Source organism: Lethenteron reissneri, chromosome 11 (assembly GCF_015708825.2).
Source record: "Lethenteron reissneri isolate LAM-NWPU_2019-01 chromosome 11, ASM1570882v1, whole genome shotgun sequence".
NCBI classification, from domain to species: Eukaryota; Metazoa; Chordata; class Hyperoartia; order Petromyzontiformes; family Petromyzontidae; genus Lethenteron; species Lethenteron reissneri.
Genome location: NC_083789.1, coordinates 3,980,418 through 4,001,595, shown reverse-complemented (window position 1 = coordinate 4,001,595; position 21,178 = coordinate 3,980,418). Strand labels below are relative to the sequence as shown.

At 44.4% G+C, this 21,178-nt stretch overlaps 1 protein-coding gene across 1 annotated transcript in view; it reads left to right on the top strand.

The window, feature by feature from the left end:
• Nucleotides 1-21,178, top strand: part of LOC133341293 (echinoderm microtubule-associated protein-like 2) — a 29,442-nt gene that overhangs the window by 3,043 nt on the left and 5,221 nt on the right. Inside the window, exons 2-17 of the mRNA XM_061549809.1 lie at nt 4,992-5,020; nt 5,557-5,686; nt 7,014-7,163; nt 7,783-7,852; nt 9,191-9,301; nt 10,304-10,399; nt 11,915-12,049; nt 12,652-12,751; nt 13,102-13,253; nt 15,077-15,202; nt 16,247-16,378; nt 17,221-17,288; nt 17,450-17,538; nt 18,276-18,373; nt 19,405-19,492; nt 20,404-20,499. Of these exons, the coding sequence (XP_061405793.1) occupies nt 4,992-5,020; nt 5,557-5,686; nt 7,014-7,163; nt 7,783-7,852; nt 9,191-9,301; nt 10,304-10,399; nt 11,915-12,049; nt 12,652-12,751; nt 13,102-13,253; nt 15,077-15,202; nt 16,247-16,378; nt 17,221-17,288; nt 17,450-17,538; nt 18,276-18,373; nt 19,405-19,492; nt 20,404-20,499 (1,670 nt within the window). The remainder of the gene's footprint in view (nt 1-4,991; nt 5,021-5,556; nt 5,687-7,013; nt 7,164-7,782; nt 7,853-9,190; nt 9,302-10,303; nt 10,400-11,914; nt 12,050-12,651; nt 12,752-13,101; nt 13,254-15,076; nt 15,203-16,246; nt 16,379-17,220; nt 17,289-17,449; nt 17,539-18,275; nt 18,374-19,404; nt 19,493-20,403; nt 20,500-21,178) is intronic.

Below are 21,178 nucleotides of genomic sequence, written 5' to 3'. Positions count from 1 at the left end.
GGTTGCTGATCTTAGGTCCTTGCCAGCAAGGCAAAGGTCGCAACCGGGTACCTGATACCCGTACCCTACCCGATACCCAGCTACCTGTACCCGACCGGGTACGGGTAGCTGTCTGCGACCCTGGTGCGGCCGGGTACGGGTACGGGTAGGCCGTGAGTCACTGGTGGGTAACCGTTTGTCACTCATTTCCCAACGTCTTGTCTCTTCTCACAATTCAAGTTCCTAGAATCAACCCACCCGCGCCTGCAAACATGGCTTCATCCCAGAGGTCGCAACCGGGTACCCGATACCCGTACCCTACTCGATACCCGGCTACCCGTACCCGGCCGGTTACGGGTAGCTGTTTGCGGCCCTGGTGCGGCCGGGTACGGGTAAGGAATCAAAACCCGTTTCCTACCTCTGCAGCAAGGGAGTTGCATTTGCACTACAGTACTGCCTCGGGGCTTGGCATGGTAGATAACCATCACACCATGTTCTTGAATATCAACCTACAACCACTTAAAACACTTAAAAAATAACTACAGTAGAAGCTGGACATAACACCTCCATTGGGAGCAATTCCACGTGTCCACGTATCAGAAGTATAGTCGTGTACTTGTATCAGTAGTTGACCTCCGCCACCAGTGCAATGTCAGCATGTGTTGCTTGTATAAGATGTCCTTATATCCAGCGTGTATTGCAAATGTTTAGAGTTTATGATTGGACAAACTCAAATCACTTTTTTTTATCGATTTAAAGCTTTCGTGACTGCAGGGATTCATCTTCTTGGTTCATTCGGTAAAGTCACGTAGAAGGGAAATAATAATTATTCTTATTATTTCCCTTCTACGTGACTTTACCGAAAGAACCAAGAAGATCAAATCACTTTGTAAAAAAAAAAAATTGTGCAAAGAAGAGTGTGGCCCTTGGTGTGGATGCACGCACGGTCTATAGGTATCGTTTGCCCAAATGTTTTTTTTTATCTTGAATGCGGGAACCACAGGGCCATTGCTGCAGAGTGGTCGATAAGAGAGGTGTGGTCCCTCCATGTGCCTCGACGTCTGTACATGCACCTTGGTTGCGTTGGTGAACAAACCTCCTAACTCCACGCTCAATTGAGCACCAAATGCCATTCAAGTGCTTTCTCCAACAATCGAGTGCACTCCTTCCGTGCCATCAAGCATCCAAGTGCATTGTTGTCCTGCAATACTGCGCCTGCAGTGGTGATCAGCAGTGAGCATTTAAATGCGTTAAAGTTAAAGGTGAAAATCCTGCAATTGCTTGTTCATGCCTCCTGCCGTCAGAACAGTTTCCGCTGTGGAGTGACGTAACCTGCTCATGATTTTTAATGAGGGGGGCTGGTCTATGTGGAGTGACGTCACGAGCGTTGCACACAGACATTCTTGGCTTATTATAGTAGGTAATAATAATGGGAATGTCCATTTTGGAGGACGTCGCCTGCTCATGGTTATTAACGAGAGGGGGCTGGTCTATGTGGAATGACGCCACGAGCGATAAGGACAGACATTCCTGGGTGATTATAGTAGGTATAATTACCGGCGAAACGTCGTACTAGACTCAAATTGTAACTTTTGTGGGTTTACTCTGCAACACACCCGTGATGAACTAGTAACGAATTGGCATGTTTTGTGTACGTGACAAACCCATGGCTGTGTCGGGTGGTGGCGGGTTTAACAACGCATTCATATTGATGCGATCTAACCCAAAAACCTCTTGCCGACATTAGATGTTTCCCACGAATTGGCTCTTCATTGTGGAATGTTGGCAGGATTCTCACTACCGGTCAATAAAATCGCTGACCTGTAAACATGTCCTCTGCTCAGCTTTATGCGCAAACAAAGCGCGGACTTGTTAAATGAGAGATGGGATTGCATGTCAATGAGATGTGCGTATTTCAATATAACCTTTTTATTCAAAGTGGTCAGCGCGCAGCGCATTGTGCCACCACACCAACATCCCAGTTTCAGTTTATCCTGCCAGAGGTCACATGCATTCGAATCCACATAATTAGAAATTAAGGTATAGTTACAGTAGTTTCGTGTTAAGCTGGGTGGAATGTCAAGAGTGTAATTCCCAGTCCAAGGCCATCTCTGCTCATCATCCCTCCAGAGTTGATTAAATGAGAACCACTTGCTTCTAAGTCAACAGTGGTCTATAGAGAGATGGGTCTCCATCATGATATGGTACTGTATTTGCATCACCTTCCCACAATCACCAATTGATATGGTCTCTGCCCATTAGGGTTGTAGGCATGTACTGATTCATCAAATTACACCAATTCTTATGCCCAAGATATATGTAATTGAATTGGTGTGTAAGAATTGATGTTTTTCTGTTCATGTGTAATGGATTTACATGATGTCTGCAGCCACTAGAGGTGACATTAGTCACAACAATGCATAAACATCTTGATTCGAATCATGGCAATTCATGGCAAGGCCGTAGCCATGGAGTCAACATTGGGGGGGACCAAATCTTCCAGGGGGTCTGGGTGTGTCCCCCCAGAAAAAAAATCTACATTTGAAAACTAATTTCCTGTCTAAAATATAAAAAAATTCACTAACACATAGGATGGACTTTATATTTCTTTTTTACAATAATGTCTAATAGTAAATTGTATTACATTGCTGTTTTTAGTTTTTTTACCTTTTGTTTAATTGTATGTAATGGCAGAGATTAGGGATTTATAAAGTACAACCATAACCACAATCATATAAACAGAAATCTATTTTATAGCAATATATTGGGAGGGATGTCCCCCCCCCAATATATTATAATTACGGTCTTGATTCATGACATTGCTAGATATTAATTGGAAGAGCCCTGTCCCTGCCCATTTTCAGTGTTTTAATTGATAGTGGCATGTATGGGAGGCCTTTCTAGCAACTGGTATACAGTATTCCCTAGCCATTTTTGAGAGTGATTCGCTAGCATTGGATTATTGGACATAGCAGTATGAAACAACATGATTTGGTTTTCTGTGCTGTAACTTGCTTGATCGCATTGACAGCATAGTTGATTTTTGTACACGATAGGTTTATTCGGGCGTAAGTGTTTTTAATGGCATGTGTTTCGATACACGATATTAATTTGGTCCTTCGTAAGAAGGGGATTGTCTGAAACTATGCGTAGAAGTATTCATAGATGCTAATCTAATCTTCCGAAACACATTTCAATTAATTTGAGTGGGAGCAAAGACGTGACGGAAATTTGTGCCACTCAGAATCCCTGACATTTGACCTGCAAGTATCACGGCATCTTAAATCTCCGCTCATACGGTGACATTTAATCACAGAAGTGGCCCAGTCGTGCTCACGCTAATGACTTTTAAATGCTTTCTTTATCAAATACATATTGTAAGTGAAGTTGATTTTAAAGCCAGCGGCATGCTCGGTAGAGCTAATCAGTAGGTATAATTCTTGTGTACAGGAGCATATAGTATATCTAGTGGTTATTTATGTCTGTTTCCAGAAAAAAAACTACTTGGGAGAGAGAAGGGGGAAGTTATGTTTTGTAATGATTTACCTTGTGTGTATGAAATGGTAAGGAATTAAAAGTATGTTCAAGTTCATATTTGACATGCTTGCAGTGCCCTTAATGCATCTCGTTTTGGTGCGCAGTGCAGTAAAGTATTCTTACTTCACCGTCTGAGGCAAGACCTGCTGTGTGTGCACAAAGTTGTCTGTTCAGTATTGAGTGATGTGATTGTAAAGGATGAGGTCGTTTCTGCAGACTCCCTTCGCTTGCGCTAATGGACCAGCAATCAAATTGACGCAGCGGTCGGATTGGGCCTCTGCTGCAGTGCGGCACAGAGGCAGGTCCCGTGGGGTAGGGTGGAGGACTTGCGAGCGTATACAGCGGTGATTTGAATTGGAGAGGAGAGTAGGAGGGCTTTTGTGCCCCCTTGTAAAACGTGCATGAAAAATGCAGCAATGCAGCATTCACTGTATGCATGCATGTGACTGTGTACGAGTGGGGAGAAATGTCGCAGTGTTCCGCACACTGCGGTATAATCTTGGCTACCAAGCGCAACACGAGCGGAAATCGGCATCTGCCACGTGGTCTGAGCCCAATCCCTCGGTGGACTCGTCCTGGTGTGGTCAACACTAGTACTGGGGAAACATGTGGTTGTGTGTGGGGGGCGGTAGTGTGGCGGTTAGCGTGCTGCGCTATGAACCCTGGCAACCTGGGCTCGATCCCCGCTCGCGGTCCACACAAGTGACGATCCTGGGCCTCCCCTAGGTCGACTCGGCATAAAATGAGTACCTGGTGTGGTGTGTAAACATCGATTTATTAAACTTAATTCCACTCAATGGTCTTATGCATTGGGTAGTACAATTAATAATGTATTCATGATGTATGTAAAAGATAGAAATTATTTGTTACATTTTGGGCTAATGTAATGAGAAAAACTACAAATTAGAAACAATAAAAGCAGCAAAAGGACGATCGAAACAAAACGCACAAATTATTATTGCATAAAATTGCGACCCGGAATTGTGGCAATTGAATTGTATGGAGCTGGCAGGTGAAATATAAGTGCTATAGTGTTTAGTTAAGCATATATGCAGTACTATACATGTGCAAAGTGCTCCATTTATCTTCTATTTACTGTCATGTTAAGATGTGTACTCTGAGTACCTATTCGGAATTGTGGGATACCAAGAGGCAGCCATCCACTTATTTCAAGTCTTTTATGTAAGATATGCTCATACCAGATGAGGAATTATACTTATTTTAGACTGTGTCCCTATGGGGAGGCCCTATCCAAATACAGATACAAATTTCTACTGCTGTGTCTTAGCTAATACTTGAACCCATGCCACTGGACTTCATAATGCAAGGGTTATCCAACTACCTTTCCATCACTTCACTTCCTCTTACATATTATACACACACATGTAGTATATTTACGATTGTGCATCTTTATTTGGATTTACAATGAGCTCCACTTTTATTTTTAACTTTTACCTGTGTCTTTCTCTTTGCAGCAAAGCCAAAGAGCCTACTTTCAACAAAGGTAACAATACCTGCTATTAATTTCTAACGACTGTACGGTAGCTGAAGCCTCGCGTCTATCAGATCAGCTGGTTTAGTATTTGCGAATGAATGAATGCTCCGCATGCATTGTGGACAGGCTAAAAGCCTTAGCTACATGGTGATGTAATGCACCGTATAGATTAATCTCTGGCGCGGTGAAGCCTTTTGTCAGCTGAAATCTGACCTTGTCGGTCTGTTCATCACACGCGCGCGCACACACACTGTATACCCTGGCACAAAAACAGTTTTTGAAGTGCCCATTGATACGCTTAAAAAGGGACGTGAATAATGCACGCACTGGGAGGATATTGAATTGTGTTAAAACATAAATGAGCTTGTCATTCAGTTGATGGTGGACACAATGGGAAAACCTGAGTAAAAATAACAACATTAATGAAACTACGGCTAAAGTTGTAATGGTGGTTTCCAAACGGTTGCGTCACTTTGTTAAATGTGGTGAAATTATACGAGGTTGCGCTTGGCTTTATTTCATACATATGCACTCATTTCTTGCAGATGAGGGATACGTGCGCATGTACCTGCGTGGGAGACCCATCACCATGTTCATGCCTCAGGACGCAGTGGAGGGATACAAGATAGGCACGAAGCTGGAACTACCTGCAGAGAAACTCTCCCTTGAGTGGGCGTATCCTGGAAACCCGTATTATATTTAGATTTGTTTTCCTTTGACAATTAATATTTTAATTTTCGCTCTTTGCAGTTACACAATACCTTTTGCCAAAGTTACACCTGACCAAGTGTTTGTAAAAGTGAAGGATTAGCGGCCCCCATCATGAAACAAAGTTTATGTTTTTTCATTATTTAATATAAAATCTTTCTCTGCAGCAGTGATGTATAGGATGGACCTTCCTGCCTGAGATTCACTTTTAGTGTGTGGAAATAAACTAAAAGGCCTGGAGAAAAGCCTCACCTAATGAGAGGTTAACATTCTGACAACCTATATGATAGTCATACAACTTGTGTAGCTTTTTGCAGTTGCGCTGTACAGCTAGCTCTCCATTGTGTTTTCAGGTTCTACCGCGTGTTGTTCAGCACAATGTCCATTTTGGCTCCACGTTGCTGGGTTCATTTCCTGAAGAAGCTCCCGGCACGTGGAGAGAAACGTCGGGCATCGTACCAAACGACACGCAGTACAACCTTAAAACAAATTGGGGATGATACAGTACTTTGATTAGAGGCACGTCTTCTCTTAATAAACTCTGAAAAATGCTCATTACTCTGCAAAGAGTAGTTCACTGCAAGTTATGTGTGATATCTCTTTATCACTCCGGGTGGATAGAGTCGGGCCAATAATTGTGCAGTTATTGATGACCAGCCTATGATCAAATCACCAGGAATAGGTCCGATCTCTTCAGATCTCGGCAGCTAAGCAGGCTTTATCCTGGATTGTACTTGGATGGGTGATTCTCATGTGCTACGGACATGCGTAATAGACGTTTAGGGCAGTAGAGGGCGGTGCATAAAAATCCATTGTTCTGCACGTCCTCGACCTTCAGCGTGCACTGACCACCATGGTGAATATAAATAATCATCACAGTCCAAAATGTGTGGGGAGGCCCGTCCTCCACCTGCAGCGTATTTTACAAAAATGCTCTGAATATCCACGTACACATTGGCAAGCTTGCCGAGGCCTTAAACTCGCTTACTAAACTGTTTAAACACAGACGGCCGCCCGGATCGAAACCCAGAATCTCGGCAGTGCCTGCCTAGGCTGCATTCGCCCATTGAGCCAACAAGCCATCTCCCAAAAGTAAATGCGTTTTCAGGCAGTCGAAACATTCCCGGTGTGTTTGCCTTGTGTTAAAAGCGGCAGGGCCTTTGAATCAACAACAGGTAAAAGCCCCAGTGGTCGCCCTTGACTCCCCACTGCCTCTCGCCCACTCCCTCCGCCGTGCTGGTGGGGAGGGAGGGTGCGCGTTGCTACGGCTATGGCGGGCGGGCGACACACACAGCTATGGCTACCGTGGCAAGGACTGCCGCGCCAACGTGGAGCTGCTGCCCTCGGGGGAGCTGGTGTTTTTCGTGGCAGCTGTGGGCGTGTTGCAGCACGTGGAGAGTGGCGTGCAGCGCCACTATCTGGGCCACGATGATGACATCAAATGGTGGGCCATCTGCCAAGTTGGCTACTCCTGTTTGTGGCATGCGCTTCCCGTACGTCCGAGAGTCCTGGTTCCACCGGCCAAACCACAGAGTGAGATTTGAGCTTTGTGATAAAGCCATTGTCAGCCAGTTTTACAGCAGACTCGAGATGGAAATGTTTTGTAAAGCTTGCACAGCCCATGCGCTATAAGAATGTTGCAAATATCAAACGTATTTGTTGGTGTAGTTGTAATAATGTGGTGGTTTCGCAAGAAATCACACTTGTCTGATGGGGCCAAATCCAAGGTTGCCTTGCTTGAGCAACTGTTGAATTCTCATTTAAGTGGCGATTCATTTGTCAGTGACTGATTCTGGAGACATGATTGGGAGAAATCACCACAATTGGGGAACTGATAATCCTGTTTGTTAAACCGTTCTTTTAACAGTAAGCTATCCAAATATTCAGCCTGTATGTATCCTGTACCTTGAAATTAAGTAGCTTTTTTATAATTGACCCAGTCATAGATAGTGATCAACAATATTAGTAACAATTTAGATATTTTTTTTTGCACTTGCACAAGAAACTGGTGCATTGTTAAGTGCCTGTGTCCGTTTAAACGTCTGTGTGCGTGTTCTTTCTAGCATGGCCGTGCATCCGGACAAGGTGATTGTTGCAACTGGGCAAGTGGTTGGGAAGAGCAAGGATGGGAAGGTGAGTGGCGTGCCTCTGTGCTTGATGGACAAAATAAGAGGTTGGCTGGTTGCCTCATGGGGCGTGTGTCATGTCGGCAGCAAGCCTGAAACCATCCGTGGTTCAGATCCAGGCAGTGGCGATTATAAAACCGTATTTGTATGGAGGCGAGCAAGTTGGTGGTATCAGCCCATCAACCAACAATCGCATACGAAACAATAAGTACGTTTGGATTTTCGATTTAAAGCTTTCGTGACTGCAGGGATTCATCTTCTTGGTTCTTTCGGTAAAGTCACGTATAAGGGAAATAATAAAATAATAAAAATAAACCAATAAAATAATTCTCCAGATGTTTCGGCCACAACGCAAGCAGCCGTCCTCAGGTGAAGAACAGGTCTCATTCAGACGCTGTCTTTCCGACAGACCTGTTCTTCACTTGAGGACGGCTGCTTGTGTTGTGGTCAAAACGTCGTGAGAATTTTTATTTTATTATGTTTTATTATTATTTTATTATTTCCCTTCTACGTGACTTTACCGAAAGAACCAAGAAGATACGTTTGGCTTGTGACTTCAAAATAATAAATATTTTTAAATTCAGCCATTTGTTAATCCACCACTGAATTATTTCCCCCCCCCCCCCCCCATGCTCTGTTGGTTACGGGGTCGTTGGACCGTGCCGATCATTGCGGATGAGTGAAAGTAAAGGGCCCAGGACCAGTTCTGTGATCTCATGTGCCACTGGCGTTAGTCGTGACCAGCAATACAACCCGGGTCACCAGGGTCGGTGCAATGCGTGTTGCCACTGAACTGCCACCTTCACTGCATTATGTTACGTTACTTATAAAACCTCTAAGTCTCCAACCCCGATAACAAAAAAATTCTCATTCAGGTGCCATGCAAGGGGGACAGTCATTTCAGAGTATAAAACGGCAGTGCCACCTAGTGTTGGCTCGGAGGCCTTTATTTATGCGAGGTCAAGAAGTTTTGTAATTTCGTTTTCTCATGAGGTAATGCACTGGTTCCTCCCAAGAGTTTTCAATGAAATGTTTTTACTCTTTTGGCTGTGATGCTGATCGCATCATTTGAATATAATTATTGAAATATTTACATATGAATTCAGTTGTTGGAGAACAATTTGGGTGAAAGGTCTTAATCGGTTTACAAATGGGAAAACAAATCTTGTTTGTAAACAAAACGGTGCATGTGAAAACTGCAAAACTTCATTTTCGGTTTATTTAACCAAAAACAAGAATTGTGGAGCCAGTGGGCCACCGATTGGAGAAATTTGAAAACACAGCAGGAAAGTTGACGACATGAAAAGGAAGTGAAAGCTAACGGCGCTGTCGACTTGTGTCTCAGGTGCTTCCTGCCCACGTGCGCGTGTGGAGCTCCGCCTCGCTCGAGACGCTGCACATGATCGGAGGAGGAGTCTTCGACCGGGGCGTCCTCTGCGTTTCCTTCTCCCGAGCCGTACGATAATTTTATTTTCACATTTACTACTCTGCAGCTCATACTCTGCGGTTTGAATGCTCGCTGGTGTATTTACCGAATGTTCTGGTTTATAGCAAACTTCTTTTTAGGTTTCTCCCTTTATTTAAAATAAAAATTGGAGTGTCTAATAATCCAGAATGTGACCTTTATTGCTTTCACCAGCCACGTCCATCGTTGCAGGTGTGACCAGATTTGGATAACTTTATTAGTACCGGATAGTCAACTTCATTGCTATTGCACAGCCACATCCACCCTTACCCTGTTCTCTGGATTATGAGTCACACTTTTTTCCACTCTGTGTTTTGTAACTTTGTGCTTTAGATCCTTATTTACCAGTTTCCCAGGGTATCGTATTCTCTGGAAAATTGCTATTTTATTATTTAAAAAATTACCCTAAAAGTTTCTGGAGGGTCCTGCCAAGTTTTCGTAGAAGGGTGCGATGATTGCTTTGTTTATTCCCATTGAGTAATTTTAAACTTAAATAGTAGTGTTTTAATGTTTGGTAGCACCAACAGAACTATGCTGAAATGTGTTAAGACCTATTCATTCACAAGCCTTGTGGGCTGTACTTTATCTTGGCAGCCTTGAGGTGGAGTTTTCAAATTTCACATTTCTTGTAACTGGATCCATTTTCTCCTTCTCACAGCCACTGTTAGTTTCCTGATAAACTGTTAATCATTTCATCCACCATAGAAATATAATACCACGCTAAGTCAACTCGCTGACCGGGATTTGATCCCGCAACCTAATTTCGCTATATCACATTATCACCCGGTCGGGCAAACATCGCGTTGTCATTCACGCACTCTCAAAAATCAATCTAACGGAAGTCATCTGCTCCAAGGACTAAAGGGCCTGCTTAAGTTGGTATTCGGGAAATAGCTTTGCAGGCTGGGCTGGAACAATAAGTAATGGTTCATAATAGATGATCTTGGTCACGGGCAATAAATTTACGTTGTTGAACACAATCCGTGTGCGCAGGGTGGTGGTGGGCTGCTCTGCGCCGTGGATGATGGGAACGAAAAGATGATTTCTGTCTGGAACTGGAAGAAGGAGACGAAGGTGACCGACAGCAAGGTGAGTGGGAGAAGTTGTGACCATCGTTTGTGAATGATGTCTGCGCGCAGCATTCGCGGTAGGCTTGAGTTAACCCCTAGCCCGGGATTTAAACTGTGAGTGGAGCTCTCATATTAGGACGACTTGGCCTTTAGCTGGGTACGGCTCACTGATAACCGCTAATGCAGGCTTCGAGCGTCGGTGCATTTCTGAAAGGCCTTTTTTGATGAAAGGTTCAAAGGTCTGTCAAGATGAGGGCATCAACAGCCGCCTATGAAAACTCGGAGTAACGTCAACGACCAAATCCCAGTTTTTCATGGAGTAATAACATACCCCATACCGTGTCAACCCATATGGTTTACCCCGTATTCTTGTACAGGGAAATTGAATTTTTAGGTCCATATGGCATACAGCTGTTTCAATTCGGGCAAAAAAAAATCGTATGGCTAAATTAAAAAAGTCGTGGGACAGCATCAGCAGGCAACATCACGGACAGCAGCATGATAAGTAGCATCATTGAAAACCAATTCTCAATCAATTTTTAAAACAGTTTTGTTTAGTAACATAATTTTTTTCAATGTTTGTTTGTGGTTCTCCCTTGTGATGGGACTTTGTAGATTGAACGTTGATATTTATCAGGGCACGGGGTGACCAATAAGGTCTGAATTGGTCTGTAAGAAGGTAGGCACTGATAAGGGGTTGACAGGTTTGTAGTTCTGTTCGCTAAAGAAACCTTAACATAATTAAACTCGTAAAAATCTTGCTGTGAGTAAATCGAGTGGTTCAAATATCACATTTTGGGTATATTTTCTTTTACGTCTTGTTATCAATAGCCGATGACGTCCAATGTCGCACCCGCAACTCGCAGGAACCCAAATATGTTGGAGCTTGAACCCAGGACGTGGTTGTTGCTTGCTCACGGTTATGGCATTGAAAATCGGCTTTAAAGCCAGATTGAAAATGCGTTTCGCTCTATTATTGTATTTGTACTATTTGGATTTTGGCGTTCTCTGGTCTGACACTGGTGAGACTATGCCATTTAAGAAGACAATGCAAATATTATCAGAGCTTGTTTGTATGTTCACCACAAATACGTGTGGTTTATTCAGACTTGATTCCTTGCAAAAGGTATCTATTTGGTGCTTGAACATCTTAACACCTACTAATAGGGTTTTTCCCTTTTTTCTGGCAACAAAACTGACACCTTTTGCAAGGAATCATGCTTACATTAACCACAATACTTGCAGTCAAATGCAAACAAAAAACAATACTCTGATAATGTATGCATTGTCTTTGAAACTGATTGGTCCACACCAGAGACAGCTTTCTTTAGAGCCTAGTCTCATATGGTGTTCGACCAGATGACGCCAAAAGGCGCAGTTTTGTTGCCAGAAAAAAAAAGGGGAAAAACCCTATTAGTATATTTTGGTACTGGCAAAGGAGGTCCCATGATGATCTTAACACCTGTTTAATTGCCACGAAGACAACATTTTTTTCATATGTTCTGCTTTGTGTCCCGATCCATGCACCTTGCAGTGCTCCAACGAGGTGGTGTACTCTGCCGACTTCCACCCCAAGGAGGAAAACGTCATCGTCACTTGCGGAAAAAACAACATCATCTTCTGGGCACTGGACGGACGCAACTTGAGCAAGAAACAGGGCATATTCGAGGTGAAGTGCCTGGCTGCAATGGACAGGATTTCTTCAATATGCACGACGAGTAAAGATGAGCTATTCAGAGGCCAAAACATATCCATTCTAGCATCTTGTTATGCAGTTGTATACAGATGCTCTATAAATACATCTCAATTGTATTGCGTTTTATGCATTTCATGATGTGGATGCTACGTCAATCCTTTCTTTATGACAATATGGCTCGGCCCCCATGAGCCAACCGAATATGTCGCAGTATATAGGCAATACATTGTGGCCATCTTCGGTGGTTAAAGGTGAAGAAAAATTAAGCAAATTAGATAAAAATATATTGAGTAACTATGATGAGCATATTGCATAGCTTGATAAAGAGAAATATTTTAAAAATTTATGTTAAACAACTGCATCTCTTCATACTAAACTTTGTTTACATTTTGACCTGAATGCCCCTGTCTGCATGTGAGCTCATTCGAGCCAATCCCAGTGATGTTGCGTGTGCAGCACGAGAAGCGATCAACACGGTTGCCAGCAAGGTGGCGTGCATCAGACCTAAGCGCAACTCTTGGCTTCTCAAAGGAATTCCTCCCGTAATGAAAGTGTGTCTCCTGCCGCCTTTGCAGAAGCACGAGAAACCCAAGCATGTCCTGTGCTTGATCTACCTCGACAACGGGGATGCTGTTTCTGGGGATTCCGGTGGAAACATCTATGTGTGGGGCAAAGGTAACCGCGTTAAATATCTTGTCGTCACGCGGGTCCCGCTGGATGGTGCAGTGCCAAGAGTGCTCTCGTCATCTGAATGTCGAGAGTTCTTAATCCTAACCGTGGGTTTACTATGTTCTTTCCGTCATATAAATTAATGTCACTTAATGGGACGTGAACAGTGGTTGTTGTCCTATGCCCTGTAGGACAACCACCGTTGCTGTGCTATAACAATCTGGATTTTCCACCACTATCATCAGGAGCACTAACAGGCATGAAAAGTTGACCGAGGTGCGGTGACGTCAGCGGCACTGGCCATGATGACGCCTTCAATATTTGCGACGGTGCTCTCGATCCCCCTCGGCGTGCAGGTGGTTACCGCATCACGCGCGCCATCACGGGCGTGCACGCCAGCGGGGTGATGGCGCTGTGCGAGCGTGCCGACGGCACTTTCATTTCCGGTGGCAGAGACGGCCACGTTGTGTTCTGGGACTCGAAGATGGAGAAAACGGGAGAGAGCCGCGTGAGTTGGGCGGGGTGAAGTGTTGACGAGTGGGGTGGTTATTGACGACAGCGTTGTTTCTCACCATGTCGCCAACACAACATGTCAGCCACATGGATGTATCTTCTTGGTTCTTTCGGTATAGTCACGTAGGGAAATAATAAAATAATAAAAATAAAACATAATAAAATACAATTCTCACGACGTTTCGGCCACAACGCAAGCAGCCGTCCTCAGGTGAAGACAGCGTTTGTCGGAAAGACAGCGTCTGAATGGTCTGTCCTTCCGACAGACCTGTTCTTCACCTGAGGACGGCTGCTTGCTTTGTGGCCGAAACATCGTAAGAATTATTTTATTATGTTTTATTTTTATTATTTTATTATTTCCCTTCTACGTGACTTTACCGAAAGAACCAAGAAGATGAATCCCTGCAGTCACGAAAGCTTTTAAATCGAAATTTCACCTGGATCTATGTTGAACTTTTTTCGCACCGTACGTAGCCAACTGCTCATTGTAGGTGCGGGGAAAAGACAACAAACAAATCGCACATCTCTAAACCTTGTGAAAGCCACCCCCTCACCCTTGTGACCATCTCTCATCTGCCACTTCCTTGCCCCCATTCCTCTTCTGAAACCGTGATATTCCTACTCTGGTCACATCTCGCCTAGACTGTTGTAATTTCCTCCTACCGTCTCCAAATACCCTCCAGCCTTCGGGATGGCCCTGAATGCCACCGCCAGACATGCCACCTGCATCTGTGAACAAAAACACATCGCCCCTTTCCTTACAACCCCCATGGCTGGATACTCAATTCAATCCAGAGCCAACTACAAGACTGCTCTCATTGGTTTTTAGATCTTCCATGGACTTCCCTCTGTCTGCTTCTTTCATCTAATTTTGGTCATAATCCATTTCCCCTCCCGATGCTCTTCACTCTACAGCTTTAGCTCCATACCTCAAATGAACCTTTTCTGCATTTTTATGTTAATCTCATCTTTCTGTCATAGTTCATTCCCAGAAATTACATCATTGTCACTTGTATTTCCAAACAGTGATTCTATACGCAACGCGTTAAAAGGGCACGTGTGATTATTTCCCTGGCGGGAGAGGCAGTGTTGGCAAAGCACTCTATGAATAAACGATAGCTTTGTTGCAAGTTCACATCCTGGTTAAGGGCCGAATTAGCCCAGAATCTCACCGGGGCTGATGAAAACGAGTGCCACTTTTTTTTGGGAAAACATCAGTGGCCCTTGTGGAATCGTCAACGGCCCTTTCTGAAAAGGATCGTTCCAAAACCGGGGGAATGTGGAATTTCTGTCACTGGCTCAGGGCCCCGAACAGGGATGAGTGCTGTTGCCCCAGTGTGTGATTTGAGTGATGTGGCCGAGCTGTTGCCCGCTTGCCTCTAGTTGTAGAAGTTTATGGTTAAAGGCCAACGGCCGCCCTGGTTAATACAGTGGGTGTTTTTAACCATAAATATAGCATCTGCATAACACAGAGCACATTAAACATCCCATGAGATAAATAAAAAAATGTGGTCCAAATTTACCAAAGTTGATAAGTTACTCGTGAACTACTTATTGGGGGAAAAATCGACGTAACAACATCGCTCCCCTCTTGCCACACTCTTGCCCACTTTCAGGCTGCTGCTGGATTCACCTTGTGCCATACAGATACAGCTTCCACTATGAGGTCCCATTGGCGAGAATCCCACAAGGCTCCTCGAGATGCAATCATGGGAGGCACGGTGTAAACCATGATGATTTGAGCGGGTAGAAACTTTTGATTCTGATTATTTGAGAGCCGGTTGAAAACTGGTGATAGTCGTTGCTGTTGCTGTTCAGATCCCCAAAGACCTGGGCAGCGTGCGGGCTCTGGCCGAAGGGGTCGATGGCTCCTTCTGGGTAGGGACGACCGAGAACGGCATTCTGCAGGGGAGCGCGGACGGAGAGTTCTCCCCAGTGGTGCAGGTGAGCGCTTCTGTGAAACACGCTCGGTCCTTGCTGGTTTATACACCAGCGCCGCTTTCCCTCCCAGCCCCACACTGACCTGTGCGTCGTGTGTTGTCACATGTCTGTGTTGTGCACTCTCTTTCATGTGAAGTTGCTTTGCTCTTCGAGACTTGCCCTTGTTAAAAGTGGAAAAATTGATCAAAGGCTTGTACACATCTTGGGAGACATACCAGTGAAAAAAATTACTCTTGCCAAATATGCTAATTAATATTTCTCTGACAGCTATCCATCATTAACCGGACTGCCAATAAAATATGTGCGAGGCCAAAAGCATGTTGAATAGCAGTTTAACACGTAGGCTTTCGCTACCAGTGTTATTCATAATAAAGATTTTTGGGTTAGATCTCGTTGTTATGAATGTGTCGCAACCCTCCACCACCCGACACGGCCAATCAGTAAAAAATGTGTCGCGTTAACAAAACGCCAATTAGCTACTTCTTCAGCCCACCGTTGTGTTTGAGGAGTGAATCCACAACATTTAGAATTTGAGTACGACGTTTTGCTGGAGGTTTGCGACACATTTATAATAACGCTATCTAACCCATAAACCTTTATTATGAATGTTGAATAGTGTTTACGTAATGAATTTGTGTGCATGGTTTTTCTAACTCGTTTAAAAAAAAATGTAGTTCCAATTTATAAGTAGCATGCTGCAGCTTCTCTTGTCCTATATATCAACACTCAGATTCACTCCAGCCACTCGCTTTTCCTCGCTACTACCATGCTTACTGTTCCCATGAACTTCACTCATTGGTTGATCCTCCTTTGTTGAGGACTTTAGTCGACCAGACTGTTTTGTCACATACTGTGTTCACCACACTGCAAGTCAAAACGCCTCTCTGCTTCTTCCCTCGCACCGTTGCTTTTTGGATCGTCTCTTTGGTCAAGTTCTTATCTCGTTCAATGCAAGAAACGTATAAACCCTTATTAGCTGCTTGGCGTTTGAGCCTTTTGGCGCTTGTGCTAAGCAACCGTGATGTCTTGCTCTCTTGCTCGTGCCAGGGCCACACGGACGAGCTCTGGGGCTTGGCGGTGCACCCAAAGCAGGATGCCTTCCTGACCTGTGCCCAGGACAAGCAGGCCATACTGTGGAACTCTGCCACTCACCGTCCCACCTGGATCAAGACTCTGAAGGTCAGAATTTGCTAATTTGCCTCCGGGATACTCTGGTCACCTCGCCCGTGTCAACAGCCGTCGGCAGCACAGATTCTACATTACCATGGAAACGAGAGTTGACTTTGTATAAAGTAGCTCGTATTTAAGGGTGAATGATTGGTCTGTGCCAACTCTTGAGTCTAACTGTCCCCAATGTTTTATTGGTTATTGGAATTTTTAGTGCATTAAGTATTAAGTCATTTGCGAAACAAGACCTGCATAGCTCATCGGATTCCTCCAGTCTAATTAAAGATTCTGATCCCCTAAAGACTAGCATGGCATCGGTAAGCTTTCATCCAGCAGCAGATTGGCATAATACTATGAAATGCATTTCACTGTAGATGCTATCACAATGCACGGAAGAATATAAACACATTCCTGCAGAGGGAGCTGGTAGGAATGTTGGGTTGCTCGGTCAACGGCGGCGTGGTGTATTCCGCAAATATGGCCGACTGTGAGGGCGGGCACAAGCCGGCGTGAGTAGGTTAAACGTTGAGTTTTTTATAAGGGCACCACGTGGTGACCAGCCCCACCCAGCCCCACCCTCCCCACCCTCCCCTTTCCACCCTCTCCACCCAGCCCCACCCCTCCCATTTTTGGATGCATGGCGGACGGACGGACGGACACAATAATCCCCTGTGGGCTGGTGTAACCAGGAAGTTCCTACCAGTAATATCCACCGGTAGATGGAGAAAAAGACGAGCACAGGGTAAAAAAACTCAAGCGAGATGCTTTGGATGCTCGTTTATAATGCGAGTGACTCGTCGCGTGAATGGATACATGCGAGTTGTTCGTCGTCGCTTGTGTCATGCATGGCTCAGGATCCGTTGCAGTCGGCCGACTTCCATCCCAGTGGAGAAGTGGTTGCCATTGGAACACAGGCTGCAAGGTATTCCTGAAATGTCATAAAACGTGAACACACACAATGGAATTACGCAGGTTCATTACATCATCCAAACTGTTAAGAAAAGTATTCCGTGCCCGGGTGTACTTGTACACATGTGTGTGGTTTCGTGACCGTGTCTGTGTGTGATTTTTTCTCTGTGACAGCTGGCTGGTGTTGGACTTGAAGACACAGAAAGAGTTGCATCGTGAATCGGCTGGCAATGAGCAGATTGCCGTGATGCGCTACTCGCCTGGTATGAGTGTCACCATCCCTTCAATGATCCAACCTGGTGCTGCAGTCAGAGATCTTGAATCAAAATTGTAAGGTTGTCAATATAGCTGGGATGTACGAATATATATAATGAATCGATTACACCATGGGTCAAATTTCACTCCTAATCAGATAATAATACGAAAATATTTTTTGGTTAGAAAAAGTCTCACCCCTGTTCTCATTTGTGCCGCTGAACGGGAGGTTATGGGCTTGGCTTGGTCACATCGTTGGGCGCATCACACTGGGCATGTATTGGGGTTTTCCATTTTCGGGTCGCGGGGGGGGGGGCGCCATTTGTGAATGAGTCTGAATAATTGGACACAAAAAGTAGTCCATTGCAAGTATTGGTCCATTTAATGGACTCAATCTACTCGCCGAGTTGCGAGTTAAATTCCAGGTGGCGGTAAACTCGGGCGACCGCCTGCACGCGGTTCAAAGAAAGAGAACCATGTTGTAGGAAGTCTACAGTGGTTGTCATGTGGAGAATGCCTGGTTCCCGTCATGGGAATGTGGAATGTCTGCCATTGGCTATTTGGATAAAATGCGGGTACCACAATGTCTTACTTGCTTGTCCGGCAAATTTGTGGCACAATTTCAAACACGATTGCTCCATCTGTGCATATGTGAAGCACTGTATTTGGAACACATGTTTGTTGTTCTGATTCAAAGAACCTTGGCAAAGGGTCGAATTATTTATCTACTTGTGTATGTTTTCAGATGGGAGCCACCTGGCTGTGGGTTCAAATGACAATTTCATCTACGTGTACTCCGTCTCGGAGGAAGGGCACAAGTACAACGCGGTTGGGAAATGCACGGTAAGCCTTGGGTCATGAGAAGCACTCTGCTACACCATGGCTACTAGTGTATCATCATCATGATCATCATCAAAGACCAGCGCAAGCGCATTTGCCACTCGTTACAAATATGTGCGGTTTCAAATCCCCCAGCCACCCCGGTTAATACTCCAGATGTATTAACCATAACATAACTATGCTTCACAGTTCGCTTAAAAGTTTCAGTGGCATTCGAAACTAAGATTATAAGCTATTTTTATTTTACCATGTAAGGCCCACTGAGCTACAAAGCTGTTTTTCAGAAGCGACCTGGCCACAAATGATAGCCCAACGAAGTGGCTTGTCACGTGAACATTTATAACAAATACTCTAAAAGCATGTTTCTAAATATGGAGGGAAAAACCAGAGAACCCAGAGAAAAATCAATGCGACGACAGGGAGAACATGCATACTTCAAATATACAGGCATCAGGGTCGGGATCGAACTCACGACCTCCTGTATACCAGACGAGGTGGTTAACGTCTCGCCACCGGGAGATATTCAAGCAAGAGCTGGCCAAGTGTGCGGCTGTCATGGTCCAAAATTATTTTGTACTATTCCTCCTGGGTGCTGCAGTTTTCTCCTCCGTGCAAACCACCGCTTAAGTAAATGGCCAATCATCCCACTGCAGGTCCATTCTCAAAAAGGTTTTCAGACCGAGGCTTTCCTAGGTATTATAACAAATCAAGCTGGGTGGCACTATAGCAGGGCACGAGTCTTGCGTTCGAAGGTTGGGAGTTCAAATCCTGTTCAAGGGTCAACCGAGCCAACCATGCAGGGGTGATAACATAAAAAATAATTGCTTTGGAAGAATTTAACAATGGTTGTCCTGTACAGAGTCTGACTTCTGCCACAGGAAAGTTAAATTTCCACCCCTGGCTCTCAAGCACACCAATAGCGATGAACACCACCCCTATATTAGCGAGAGTATGGAGATGCTTAGACCCTTTTAACATTATTTGTGTGCCGAACCTTGTTTTGTTTAAACACATTTCCCCTCGTCAATTTTCAGGGCCACTCGAGCTTCGTAACTCACCTGGATTGGTCTACAAACGGAGAGTTCCTCATGTCCAACTCGGGAGACTACGAGACCCTTTACTGTGAGTTTGAACATTAATCGAATCGCAAAAATGTATTAATAATTAAGCTTTGTAAATAAAGCCTGCTTAGCGATGGAGCATTAATGTTGGGTGAAGAAGAGTACGACTTTAATAGTAAGCGGTTCAGTAGTTTGTATTTCACAAGGCAACTTTAATAAACCCATGAAAAACGAGTGATGTTCTATTTCGTGAAAGATGTGTATTTGGTTATTTTGTTCATATTTTTGAGAAGGGACAAAATGAAGAAAACAACTTTCTAAACTGCAGAACATTATTTTAAGTAACCTGCTGGGGAATTCCATCGCTGGCTCAGGACCGCCAGCGATGAGTAACGTCCAACAATCGTTTTGAGTATGAGGACGCGTAAATATTTATGATTGCCACCTGGGCCAAGACAATGAAAGATTCGATGCACCACACGTCAACGTGTGGTGCACCCAGCCTCCGGGTCAACCCCGTGGATTGGGAGGAGGACCCAGAAACCTTGGATTGCCTGCCTCTCTTTCGACACGGGCATTCGTGCATTGAGTGTTTCCAAGCCATCGCGCCGCTGCCGTTTATTACTCGCTAAGAGCGTGCCCTTTTTAAATCCTTTATATTAAGTTCACTTGCTTGCTTGCTTGCTTACGACCGTGCAAATCTTTCGGTCGTTTTTTAACCCACTTCCCGTGATCCAATCGAGTGGACATTTTGCACACAGACTCGTTGTGCGTGACAATGTATTTTCGTGAATTTTTTTTCCCAAAATTTTACACTCTTTAGGAAAAAATAAATTATATTTTATTACCAATTGCTTAATGGTGGCAGGCATCTCAAGCCAGAGGACTAGAGGACTCTAGCCGCCACGCATATAAAGGATTTATAGTGAAAAACTTTGTTTTTACGGGTTAATTTTTTGTCTCCCCCTTTAGGGACTCCGGCCAACTGCAAGCAGGTGACCGCCATGGCAACGGTCCGAGACGTCGAGTGGGCCACGATGACCTGTGTGCTTGGATTCTCCACCTTTGGTGCGCCTTCACCCACAACGAATTGGCGCCCTTGCTTTTTTGTTTTAAACGTCTCCTTTAACGTATAGCGCTGTTGAAAAATTACACTGGTCAACAAAAAAAAAACATTTTTTTCTGGCCTGGACTTTTGCAGCTGTTTTAGACTAATTTATTTTATATTTTTCTTCTGCAGTTTTTATTGAAAATGCAATATTTGATGTCTAAAAAACCTGATATGATAGACAAAAACTGATGCCAGATTTGGAATCAGCACCCCAAAATTACCTTAAAAACGATGGAATACCTTATGCCAGAAAAAGTGTAACCAGTGTTATTCCACACGTTCACTTTGCCGGGTCTGTATTGGATGGGAGCGATCATCTTGGAGAGCTCTAGTCCACCGAGGTGTTCGACACTTTGAGTCACAACGACGCCATAACGAAACTGCAAACGGTCATGAAGGAAAGTACGCACCCAGGTCCGACTCAAAGATTCCCAACTATCAATAGCGACAACATATGCTGTCACTGTAACAAGATATGTGGTTCCAGGATTGGCCTTATCAGCCACCTGCGTGTACCCATAAACCCTGACCATCATCACTGTCCATGGGACGATCATCGTACTCAACCTCGAGTGATCCCAGATGTTCTTGGTTCTTTCGGTAAAGTCACGTAGAAGGGAAATAATAAAATAATAA